The sequence below is a fragment of the Prionailurus viverrinus genome, chromosome B3 (assembly GCF_022837055.1).
Source record: "Prionailurus viverrinus isolate Anna chromosome B3, UM_Priviv_1.0, whole genome shotgun sequence".
Taxonomy (NCBI): Eukaryota; Metazoa; Chordata; class Mammalia; order Carnivora; family Felidae; genus Prionailurus; species Prionailurus viverrinus.
The window spans coordinates 2,200,138-2,212,902 of NC_062566.1; the positions used below are offsets into that span (position 1 = coordinate 2,200,138).

General features: G+C 54.2%; 1 protein-coding gene across 3 annotated transcripts in view; it reads right to left on the minus strand.

The window, feature by feature from the left end:
• The window catches only part of ACAN (aggrecan), a 67,895-nt gene that overhangs the window by 21,329 nt on the left and 33,801 nt on the right, over positions 1-12,765 (minus strand). For all 3 annotated transcript variants that reach the window (XM_047860967.1, XM_047860968.1, XM_047860966.1), the window contains exons 5-11: positions 11,769-11,896; positions 10,187-10,480; positions 8,259-8,660; positions 6,016-6,190; positions 5,367-5,494; positions 4,069-4,362; positions 1,759-1,968 (exon numbers count right to left, since the gene is read on the minus strand). In XM_047860967.1, the coding sequence (XP_047716923.1) occupies positions 1,759-1,968; positions 4,069-4,362; positions 5,367-5,494; positions 6,016-6,190; positions 8,259-8,660; positions 10,187-10,480; positions 11,769-11,896 (1,631 nt within the window). The remainder of the gene's footprint in view (positions 1-1,758; positions 1,969-4,068; positions 4,363-5,366; positions 5,495-6,015; positions 6,191-8,258; positions 8,661-10,186; positions 10,481-11,768; positions 11,897-12,765) is intronic.

Below are 12,765 nucleotides of genomic sequence, written 5' to 3' on the forward strand. Positions count from 1 at the left end.
TTCTGAGAGTGCTATTACAGAGGATTTGGAAAACAGAGGAAAGAAGCCCCATCATGCTAAATAATCATGATTGCATTATTTTTCTTTCCATGTTGTTTCCTTGGGCATTTAAAAACAACCTAGCTGGGATTGGACCTCGCGTGTTCCTTTGGGCTCATTTCTTAGGTAGAGAGCCTGAGCGCAGCGGGTGCTATCCCTCCAGGCAGAATCTTGGTGGTGGGTAGGGGGTTCAGGATAGCAGTCGTGGCATTCAAGAGGACTTTAGTTGGGCATATGTATATAAATGCTTATTTATTTTTGAGAGAGAGCATGAGCAGGGGAGGGGGAGGGGCAGAGACAGAGGGAGACACAGAATCCAAAGCAGCTCCAGGCTCCCAGCTGTCAGCACAGAGCCCCATGTGGGGCTCGAACCCACGAACCATGAGATCATGCCCTGGGCCGAAGTCGGACACTTACCTGACTAAGCCACCCAGGGGCCCTATTTTGTTAGGTTTCTTTTTAAAAGCAAGTCAATTTAAAGAAAAGGACGTAGAGTTAATAACAGTACAGATGGTTCCTGATATGGTCAATCAGCAAGGTGGTAGGGAACCGGTTTGCAAAATGTTTCTATGGGTCCGTTGGAGCCCCTTCCCGTGGAAACTCCCACTAGCTGCTGCCAGGATCCTGTGCCAAGCCACACACTCAAGCCAAAGAGGACTGTTATTTTTGTCCTGGTGAAGGGGGAGGTAAGGAAAGGGTCACAGGCGGGTGTGGCTGCTGGGTGAGGTCTCTGGGCCAGAATCCCACCGGCTCCACTGATGCACCCTCACCTTCTGGCATGGAGGGAGGCCAGGCTTTGCGTTTCTAGCACCCAGAGGAGCGCCGAGCACGGCTGAATTGCTGGGGAACAGTGCACTGAGTGACTAGATGAGGAACTGGGAAGCTCTGATGGACTCGTTCCTTCAAATGAACGTGCCCCTGGGTGAGGTGACTCTACTAAGCACACACACATTACTGTGCATTTAACTCAGCCTTACGCGGGGATGCCTGGATGGTTCAGCCGGTTAAGCGTCCGACTCTTGATTTCAGCTCAGGTCACGATCTCACGGTTCATGAGTTCGAGCCCCACATCGGGCTCTGTGCTAACAGTGCAGAGCCTGCTTGGGATTCTCTCTCTCTCCCTCTCTCTCTGCCCCTCCCCTGCTGGTACTCTCTCTCTCTCTCAAAATATAAATATATAAATAAATATTAGCATATCCAATGGCCCCGAGAAGGTCTGCAGTGAGGAAACCTGTTAATCTTTCTGTAAGCCAGCATTTCCCTTATGGCCACAAAACACTTTTTCCAACAGGGTGAGGGGCCTAGAAGCTTTCATCCCATCGAGTCCCATCTGATTTTATCAGGACAGATGGGGCTCAGGAAGTTCTGGCTGGGGATGCCTGGCCCAGAAGAGACACATAGAAGGAGGAACAAAGCAAGGAGACAGGTCACGGTCACACTTTCAACTACCCCTCTGGGTCCTCACCCCTCTATTAGAGATCCTCCCACAAGAGAGTTTTTAAAAGGCTGGAAGGTAGGGGTGTAAATGCAGGAAGACAGAGTGAGAGGTGCTTTATGAACAAGGCTGCCCCTTTCGTCCCTTGACCGTTGTCCTAGAGGCCAGTTGCGGGGGCTGACGTTGCCCGGAGCAGCACATTCAGCTAGTGTGACACAGAGGGCTGGGGACACAGAGCACAAGTCCCACCCTAGGACACACCCCAGAGCCCTAGCCACACAGACCTGGTGGTGGGGAAGTGCCCACTGGGGTGTAGGCCAGTTCCCATTCCGTCTGGTTTTCTGGCTCAGTGGTGAAGTCTGGGCTTGTCGTGGTCTCCTCTCCGGAGGGGACAGCAGCCACACCAGGCACCACTTGGGTAGCGATCCAGTCCTCCACGGAGGGCGTGGCTGTGCCACCCTCTTCTTCTCCTGGAGAGGGCGCTGCTGAGACACCTAAAGAGATGAGGGTGGTGAGAATTCCTTCCTACCAGTGACCCATCCCAGGTTGGCCCTTCTCAAGGGGGACTAGAAGATTCCGAGAGGGGCCAGGCTGGTGCAGAAACCTTGCTAGACCTCGACAGCCCCCCCTCCCCCAAACCCAGTGAGATGGCTTCTGTCTTCCTCAATAAGAGCTGTCTGCATCAATTACACAATTTCGATACGCACACACCATCAGCACACACATTATTTCAGGGCGGTCTGGGACATCTCTTCTGCAGAATCTATTATACATGCCAGGCATTGTTTAAAGGTGTTATGTATATAAAATCATTTTATCCCACAACAGCCTTATGAGATAGGTACTATATCATTTACAGCTAGGGAAACTGAGGCACAGAGCTAAATGACTCGCCCAGGGTCAGTGGCTTATAAGAGGCAGATCTAGGGGCGCCTGGGTGGCGCAGTCGGTTAAGCGTCCGACTTCAGCCAGGTCACGATCTCGCGGTCCGTGAGTTCGAGCCCCGCGTCAGGCTCTGGGCTGATGGCTCAGAGCCTGGAGCCTGTTTCCGATTCTGTGTCTCCCTCTCTCTCTGCCCCTCCCCCGTTCATGCTCTGTCTCTCTCTGTCTCAAAAATAAATAAACATTAAAAAAAAATTAAAAAAAAAAGAGGCAGATCTAGTCTTTGAAGGAAAGCATCTGGCACCAGCCCCCGCTCTCACCTACGGCATGACGCTGCCTTTCCTGGGGACAGAAATTATGGGTCAAAAATAGGAGGCGGTGATTTAAAATCCATGAAGTCACCCCAGCACTGGAGGGTGAAGGAGGGACTTATTGACTGGGGGTAACTCTTTTGGTTTGGGGGAAACCGGAGGTGGGCTTGGTCGGGAAAGAGGCCAAAACCTCTTGGCAGTTACAGAAAAGGCCGAGTTCACGGAAGGTCGGGGACTGTGCACGGGGAGGGGGGGAGGTGCATGGGTAAACATTTACAGGGAGACTAACTGGTGTGGCTTCTGCTGCCCGGGGGCCCCGACAGCGGTACTGGCACAAGAGCCTCGACACATCATCCTCTGGGAGGGGTTTGGCTTTCGTGAGGCTGGCGGTGCGGGGCTGAGCTTTCTCCGAGCTGGGTTTTAAAAGGTGACCCTGGAAGTCTGAGAAACTTGGCAAAGCTCAGGTCTTATTTTTCATTAACTTTGTTTTGGAATAATTCTACATTCACAGGAAGCTACAAAGACACTCAGCTTTGATGCATCATATATAAAACACGGCTCAAGCTGCGACTACAATCTAGGTTCCAGTCAGTGCTTTCAGACCCACCGATCTCATCCCTTCAGAGCCCCGCCCTAAGCCTTGGCCACGCCCTGGCCACGCCCTCACCACACCCCCTGGGCCGTTTGATGACAGAATTCTTGGAACTGCGGCTAGTAAAGTGGTTTGATCCGCACTGGGTGGTTTGATCCGCACTGGGTCCTCAGCACAGGTCAATTAAAAATCTGAGTTTCTGGTGTTTAGTGAAGCATAATAGAACACTTGGACTCAACTCCTCACAAAAATATCTGGAAGCAGGAGAAACTTTGGCAAGGGTTACAAATTAAAACAGTATATATGTATGTGCATGTGTATATGGGTGTTATTTACAACAGTAAAGCTAACATTTGCTGAGAATTTACTATGTCCCAAGCACAATGCCAAGTGTTTTGTGTGCACTATCCCAGTTTATCGGTACAGCAACCCTTTCAGGTAGGAACTATTACATCACTATTTTATAGATGAAACAGAGGAACAGAGAGGTTAAGTGACTTGCCCAGGGTCACACAGCTATTACGCAGAAGAACTGTAATCAAAATTCAGGTCAACCTGGTTTTAGAGCCCAAGCTTTCACTCGCCTCTCTCTGCCTGTCTCAGAGGAACTTGAGAAGGATGTACTTGCCTTGGGGTCAACGCTCAAGATCATGCTAGCTCCGGAGCTGGCCCTGCCCCAGAGGGACTGACTTTTCCCTCCTTGCTCTGATGGATAGGGACAGCGGGCAGGAGTGAAGGTGTGAAGGGGTGAAGCCAGAGGAGTCACCCCCAGGCAGAAGGGAGGCTGGAGGAGAGGTGAGAACACGTACCTCGGAAGCAGAAGGCATGATGCCGGGACAGTGGGTCTGGGAGGCCTGTCTGGTTGGGGTAAAGGTAGACCGTTCTCACGCCTGGCTTGTCTCCGCCACAGGAGGGCCTCGGGGTGACGATGGGGTAGCGGAGGCTGCCGTCGGACAGCCAGCCAGCATAGCACTTGTCCAGGCCCCGGCTCCAGGCGGCGTAGAGCTGGCCCGTGGAGGCCAGTGTGGCGTTGTGGGATTCACAGAATGCCAGGGCCTCCTCGAAGGTGAACTGCTCCGGGCGTGTGACAAAGAACACCTCCCCTGGGGGCAGAGGCAGGTGCAGGTGTGACCCTCATGTCCACAGCCAGGGCAGCCTCAGCTCACCCAGGGGCCGGGGCAAGAGAATTGAAGCCAGTTGGTCACTCTACATGGAAACAGCCTCCCTCCTTCTCTGTTTTCTAGACTGCCCCGTCACACTTGGGCACCCCCCTCCTCTGCTAAGAGAGGCATTCCCTTGGGCACCTTCCCTCCGACCCCCTGTGCTCCCTACACCACAGCACTTAAGCATGGAGCACCCGAATGCTGTGGACCTGCAACCCCCACCCCCACCCTGGGGGCTCCTCGAGGGGAGGGGTGGGTCCTGTAGCCACTCTTGGGGTTTCGGTCCCCGCACCCAGAACTGTACCCAGCTGCTTGTCTGAATTGGGGGGAGGAGGTTCACATTTAGTGGACACCTACTGTACCGGGCCCTTCTCATACATATTTCATTTAATACTCAAAGAAATCTCTGATATGAGGCACAATCAGCCCTATTTTATAGATGAAGAAACTGAGGCCCAGAGAGGTTAAGTAACCTGCCCCAGGTCCCCAAAACAGGTGAGTGGCTATACCAAAATCTTTCCAGAATAATGCCAGCATTTCCAAAATTGGGTTTTATGGGATAGTAATTTGATGATTATAATTGAAACGAAAAGACGTGAAATGCCAACAAAATAAAATGTCTGTGGTTGACTAAGCTTGGGCACTTGGCTAAGCAAAGTTAAAGAGGTTTTTCTATTGCAGGACTTCTCAGAGGCTTTCATTTGTTCCAGGGCACTGAGATTCTCCGAGAGGCAGATGGTGGAGACCTCGCCTGCAATCCTGGGGGACCCACATGAACCATTCCGGAGGGAGAGAAGGAACTTGGCCCGAGAGAGGGGCTGGGCCGGCCTTTCTGCCCCTGGGTGGGAAGAGAGCCGGGGGGATGGTAATTCCTCCTCCTCTTTGTGTCTCTCCACCAGCCCCCTGCCTGGCTGGGGCCCCAAATGCGAGAATGTGGCTTGTACCCTCGAGCCTGTCCACGTAGCAGTAGACATCATAGGTTTCGGACGGTGGCCGGACGCCGTAGGTCCTGACTCCCGGGCTGCTGTCTTTATCACCCACACATGGGGTTCGTGGGCTCACGATGGGGTATCTGCAAAGGAGGGCAGGAGGGGCACCTGAAAGCCTATTCCAGGGGCCGGGAGAGGCAGGGCCCGGGGTGAGGCTGGCAGGCCTCTTGGGACTCTGGCAGGGTGCACTGTCAGTGACAGCAGTCCCCTTATGTGGCAAGCTCCCCGTGTGGCTGAGGAAAGGGTCTGGAGGCCCCTGGGGGGATTCCTGGCTTCAGGAGAGAGCCGGTTGTATAGAAGGGTATTGGGTCAAGCTGGAGGGGACCCGGGCGGGGGGCCTCGAGGAGAGATTCTCCCTCCCTGTTCCTTGGGGGTAAATGACCAAGGACTTAATGTCACCTGGGGCCCTTCGCCACCGACTCAGGATAATATGCCTTCGTTCTGGGAGAGAAATTAGGGGAGCGGCCATGGAGTCATGAATTCATTCATTATTGCACAGTGTATTGGGTGCCCACTGTGCACTGGGTGCCGTGACAGGTTCTGGCTCCCCAAGCCCGACCCCTCACGGTTCTGGGCTGGAAGCGGGGCTGGGCTCATCCCTCACCTGACAGTCTGGTCTTGCAGCCAGCCAGCATCACACTGCTCGTAGCCTGCTTCATAGGCGGCCTGGAGCTGCTCCGGGGAGGCGATCACTGCCCCGGTGCGCAGGCAGGCCTGCTGAGCCTCCGCAAACGTCAGGGCGTAGCGGGCAGAGCCTGGCCGGTAGTGGAACACAACCCCTGGGTGGGGAGGGGAGGGAGAGAAGGAGAGACGAGGTAGGCTCAGGGCAGGGACTGGATTCCACCATGCCGGTGCCCATGGGGCGGGTCCTCATGGCTTTGAGGGCGTGGAGGGAGCGCTGGCTCCTTGAGGAGTGACTTCCCTTCACCCCCTCCTTCCTTTCCTGCTTCTGATCCTCTTCTCAACCAAGCTGGTTCCCTCTGCTTGTTCAAGCTGCTCCTGAACTCCATCTCCCTGAGCAAGCCTCTGATGACTCTTCTGCCCTGGGTGTCCCCAACCTTCCTCTTTGGGCCCCTCACTCCCAGACTGCTCACTTGTCCCTTTACTCTTTAAAACAAACTCATTTTTTTTCTCATGACAGAAAGAATACACGTTCATTACAGAACATTCGGAAAATACAGAAAAGGCTAAGGAATACATCAACCGTTAGCATTTCTTCCACTTGGCCCAGGGGCCGGGGTGTGGGCGGCCTCTCTGAAAGCGGCTGTGAGAGTTTTTGTGGGTGTGCACCGGGCACATTCTGGGGAGTGTCCTCATGGCTTTGGCCAGGTGCCCAAAGGGGCCCCGTCCTTGAGCCCCCCATTTACTCAGCCTTCCCTGTTGTATCCAGCTGCACACACATTTGCTTTTGACACTTCCCTGGGTGATCGGCCAGGTTATATCACAGCTGCAAATCCCACATCCTCTGTCCTGTGGCAGGTGCCCATCCGTCCATTGGCGCCTTCTCACATGGTGGCCAGTGGGGCTCTTCCCAGTCCCGGGCCAACCCTCAGACCTGGCCATCGCTGGCGTTACCCCCGGAACTTCCAAACAATTTCTCCTTCCCAACATATTGTATTTCTCTGGGCAATTCAGGCTGAAATCCTGCTTGGTGGCATCATGTGTGTGATGGTGGAAGACAGTGACTATTTGCTCTTCCCCCAGGAGGGGACACCACCAAGGCCCTTAGTTAAGCCACCCCAGAATGTCCTTCTGGTTCTTGGATTGGAGTATGGGGAACAGCTGAGCTCTACGTGACATGACATCCAAAGTCTCCAGACATTCCTTAAACACCTGGAACACCATCATCCTAGATCAGGGGTTGGCCGACATTTTCTGGAAAGGGCCAGACAGGACACATTTCACTCTTCATGGCTTCAGTGGTTTCTGTCACAACTATTCAACTCTGCCATGACAGTCCTAAATTAGCCACAGACATCATGTGGACAAATAGGTGTGGCTTTGGTCCAATCAAACGTTATTTGTGGACATTAAATCTTGAATGCTATATAATTTTCGTTATATGTCACAGAATATTAGAGTATTATTCTTATTTTGACTTTGTGCCCCGACTATCTAAAACTATAAAACTATCTTTAGTTTGTGGGCCTTATAAAAATAGGTGGCGGGGCGCCTGGATGGCTCAGTTGGTTAAGTGTCTGACTTTGGCTCAGGTCATGATCTCCCGGTCTAGGAGTTCGAGCCCCGCATCAGGCTCTGTGCTGACAGCTCAGAGCCTAGAGCCTGCTTTGGATTCTGTGTCTCCCTCTCTCTCTGCCCCTCCCCTCCCCTGCTCTCTCTCTCTCTCTCTCTCTCTCAAAGTAATACAATAAAAAAACATTGAAAAAACATTTAAAAACAGGTGGCAAGCTGGATTTGGCCGCCGGAACTTGGTTTGCTGACCCCTGTCCTGGAAGGCCAGCGCTGTGAGAAGCCCTGGGGTCACCTTTGTAGAAGGTCTCAAGTGGCTCTGTTCTTTGGGGGTGCCTGATGGGGCAAGAAGGACCCCTGGACAAAAGAGGCCCAGTTCTTTATTCGACTTCACCTAGACCCATGTGGCATCTTTACGGGCTTGACACATAGTCTGGTTTCTACCTATAACTTCATTCGAAGGAAATGCTCTGTGGCAAAAAAGCGTGGAGGTCACCGCTCTGGCCCATCCCCCTTTTTTACCAAGAAGGAGAACCGAGTCTGACAGGAGAAAGCCCTGGCCCAGGTCTCAAGTTAAGCTGAAGGTACATCCCTAAGGCCAAGTTCTTTCCACCTGCCCCTAGCCCCCACGCGGCCCCCTGAGGGGCGGGCACTTACCCCCTGGCAATCGTGGCCGCCCGGGAACCTCGGTGGCGCCTGGGACTGCGGTCACCTGCACCACATGGTCCTCGCTGGTGAAGGCGGTGAAAGCCAGGCCAGGCGTGGACTCCTCGGGGACACCCCAGGGCCTGGTGGCCTCTCCAGTCCTGTTCTCAGCCTCAGGGAAGGCAGTGGCCCCTACTTCGGGGACAAACGTGAAGGGCTCCTCGGGCTCCGGGATAGTGGGGGAGACGTCAAAGATGGGTTTCACAGTAAGGATCACGTTGCCTCGGGCTTCACCCTCGGTGACGTTTCGGGGCAGAGGCAGCTCCACATCAGGCCAGGTCACCGTCTGGATGGTGATGTCCTCCTCACCACCCACCCCGAAGAAGTTTTCTGGGATGTCCACAAAGTCTTCACCTGGGGCAGGGGGAAAGACCGGCTTTAGGGGCTCAGCCTGGGGCTGGCTTGAGGGAGACGGGCATCGGATCCACCGGCTTCCCCCACCGGAGGAGGAAAACTCACGGTGCCTCGGCACCTTGCCGGACCCTTTGCGGGCGGCTTCAACTCTGCGCGCGCTCATTCTAGGAGGCCTTTCCATGTTGCAAAAGAACGCAACATCATCATAGCACGAGATATTGACCAAGCAGCTCACCGCTCAGAAAACCAGTCCAGCTCCAGGATCTGTTCTTGATCAACACCCATTGCCTCCTTACCTATCGTCCAGGTGCCTTGTTGACCATCTGACGTTGTAACTAGTCAATAGGACGTTGTAAATCAGTTACAAAGTGGAACTGGAAAACCTTGCCAAAGACGTGGGAGCTCACGAAACGGATAAAAGTGACATAAGGCACCTGCGTGTCTCTGTCATGAGCAAACGAGGGTCTGGCAGAAACGACCAGCCCCTAATTTAAGAAAGATGAAATCCACAAGGGTGCTACCACTTTGAAAAAGCTGTTAAGGATACTGAAAGGTTAAGAGAGGCTTTGGGGGAAATCCTCATTACTTTTGCAAAAATAGCCATCTTCATGTAAGACCAGCTATGACGGTCAAACGTGAAGTGAGCTATGCCATCGCACCGTCATCAATTTTGTCGTAAAGTGATGCAGCCCCATATTACTGGGTGTTTTTTCCCCCTCTAAGAATTAGCATGGGGTTGTGATTCTAACCTAGACTGTGTGGACTATAAGAGAAAAATCTCATTTTTAAAGGTTTTAGTCTAAATTTTCAAAATAAATTGCCTGTCAAACCTCTCCCCCCGCACTCTTTTTAAGTGTGCGTCTTTTAAAGCACATTTTAAGTGTGTGTCTTTAAAAAGCCCGTCTTTTTAAGCACATTTGATTTAAGAGGGTGGGTAACAGTGCCCGCCTGTGCGGCATGGTTCCAGGTCAGGGCCCCGCCACCTTCCCCTCAGACAGATGGGGAAGGCGAGGCTTTCCCCGGCCTCACAGTAAACGTTGGCAGGGCTGTGATTCAAATCTGAGAAAACGCAGACTCTAAAGCTCGTGCTTTTAACCCTATTCTGAGCCGACGATGAGACAGGGCTGGATGCTGGTGCCTACAGTGGTTCTACGTGACTCTTCCAGGAGCTAGTGAAAACGGGAGTTGCTGGGGCCCCTGGGTGGCTCAGTGGGTTAAGATTCCGACTTCAGCTCAGGTCATGATCTCACAGTTTGTGAGTTGGAGCCCCGCATTGGATCCTCTGCGTCTCTCCTCCTCTCGCTCTTTTGTTCTTTCTCCCTCTCAGGAAAGAAAGAAAGAAAGAAAGAAAGGAAGGAAGGAAGGAAGGAAGGAAGGAAGAAAGAAAGGGGCGGGATTGCTGAAACATGAAGTTCAGGCACCCTGTGGCCCCTTGAGAAGGAGTAGAAACAAACCCCCATTCCAAGCCCCCCTCCTCTGGACCCCAATTTCCGTGGCATGACCCCCCTCCCGGCCCCCAGCCCCACCTGTGTAGCAGATGGCGTCGTAGCGGGATGAGGGGTCAGGGTAGCCCGTCTGGTTGGCATGCAGGTAGACGGTCCTCACGCCCAGCAGGTTGCCCCCGCAGTTGGGCCGGGCTTTGGAGATGGGGTAGCGCACACTGCGGTCGGCCAGCCAGCCAGCACTGCACATGTCCATGCCGCTCTGCCAGGCCAGGTAGAGCTGGCCTGTGGTGGCCAGCCGGGCGCCCAGCCGCCGACACTCATTGGCTGCCTCCTGGAAGGTGAACTTCTCCGGAGATGTGGCATAGAAGACCTCGCCTGCGAAGGACAGGGCCGGCGGAGTGAGGATCCCCCTCCCCGCTCCTGCCCTGCATCCCCAGCCAACCCACGTGGCTGCTAGGATCCCAAATCCTGCTCCAAATCATCCTTGCACGCACTCTGTTGTGGAACATCCTCCTCCCGGGGCATCTCTCCTACGAGTTAAGCATTGCCCATGCAAGCAATCCTTTACAAAACTTCCCATTCTGATGGGACGAGCAGGCATTGAACTCTGACCCTTAGAGCAGTGGTTCTCAAACTGGGGTCTCTAGCCTGCAGCATCTATAAGGGCATTAGTGGGGGCCTCTGAGCTCTTTTTACTATTTGCAAAAACCTAAGAAAGTTATGTGAGGGGGGTTAGGGGTGCGTGGTGGGCACCTGTTCTCGGGGAAGGTGCTGGCTGGCCCTGTTCAGGGGCAGCTCTGATGGGCAGTGCCCAAGAATGGGGACACAGCTGCTTGTTCCTTAACAGGCTTTGGGCCCAGGCATGAGAATGAGGAAAAGGAGCACAGAGGTGAGAAAGCGGGGGACTGTCCCTGCCTCCAATGAGTCAGGTTGTCAGGTCTTTTCCTGGGAGAAGCTGCGAGCTGGGGTGGGGCTGGGGCTGGGGGCAGCGGCTGCGGTCTGGAATGTCCAAAGGGGTGATGGGTACAGATGGGAGAAGAGCTGTCATCCACATGCCTGGGTAACTTGGGAAGCTCTGACTGGGACCAAAATCAGCACCCTCTACAAAGCAGAGAAAGACTCCAGGTCCCTTCCCGCTATCCTCCAGGGCCCTCCAGAACCAGCCCACGGAGACTGCCTGGATGGGGCTAGGGGCCGGCAGCGGGGAAGCCGAGAGAGGGTGGGGGGCAGCCAGCTCTCCTGGGAACTACGTTTCTGTTCGGCCCACCCTGGAGCAGCCTGGGGTGTCCTTGGTGAGGGGGGCCGGGCTGGGCTGGTGCAGTGGACCTTGGGACGGTGACGGGCTGGTCCGAGCACTGAGCGGTGGGGCATCCTGGCTGGGAGGGGCGGTCCCAGGGGAGAGGCAGAGACAAGCATTCTCGGGCCCAGGAGCGGTGCCAAACATTTGGCAGGTGCCTGGGGCCCCTGAGGCCCTTTCCCAAGTGGACAGTGAGGGGCCTGCAGGCCCTTTCCCTCCTTCCCATTCTGCCTGTGCATGGCAGAGGGGTTGAGTATGGGCTGCAGCTGGGCTAGAGCCCTGCCCCAGAGGAGGCCCGTGTGATCCCGAGTGTCAGTGGGGAGAAGGGCACTGGCAGGGGCTTTGGGGACGGGGGTGGGGCCTCACCTTCCATGTCTTCAGCGAAGCAGTACACATCATAGGTCTCATTGGTGTCTCGGATGCCGTATGTCCTCACGCCCGGAAACTCATCCTTGTCCCCGTAACAGCCTTCCCTCGGAGTGTGGATGGGGTACCTGCCAGGAACCCAGAGTGGGGGTGTGACATTCAGGAAACAGAAGGGGCCTGTGGCCTGTGCCCTTGTACCCTCCCTCCGACGTGGGAGGAAACAGTGGCTCACTGATGTGTTTGCCAGCATCTGCCCTGGGTACGTGGACCACTTGTTTTTACAGTTTTTCCCAAGCTTTACCAAGATGCGTGTTTTCACAGTTTGTGGTGACTACAGGCAGCCCCCTTTACCGATTCTTTATCAGTACTGAACACATTGTATCAGGGGCCTGCAAACCTCTTCTGTAGAAAGGCTAGATGGTAAATATTTTAGGGCTTGCAGCCTCTGGGGTCTCAACTTGACCACTCAACCTTGCCACCGTGGTGTGAAACCACCACAGGGTTCCCACACAACTTTACACACAGAAACGAGGTTGGTTGGATTCGGCCCACGGGCTGTCCCTTGCTGACCCCTGCTTTGTATCATCTGGGTCTCACGTCAACCTAATGAGGCAAGTGCTATAAAGACTCCATTTTAGCCTGGAAGAAACTGGGGCCCAGAGACATTAAGCGATTTGTCCAACGTCACACAGCGGCTAAGTGTCAGAGCTGTGGTCTGAGCCCAGCTGTTTGTGAGCTGGGGATGTGGGCTCTTGGACTACGCGAGGCTGCTGTCTCGTCTTGTTTTCCTTTTAGTGGGTGTTGTGTCCTAAAATCTCAAAGATTGCAAAGATGTTTTCCTTTGTTTTCCTCTGGAGGCTTTGCGGTTCTGGTTTTTCTGTTGAGAGCTCGGATCCATCGTGAATGGATGTCTCCTCTCGCCTGAACAGGCTCGCTCTCACAGACTGAGATCCCTCGAGGGCAGAGCTCTGTCTGTCCTGCTGGGCTACCCATCCCT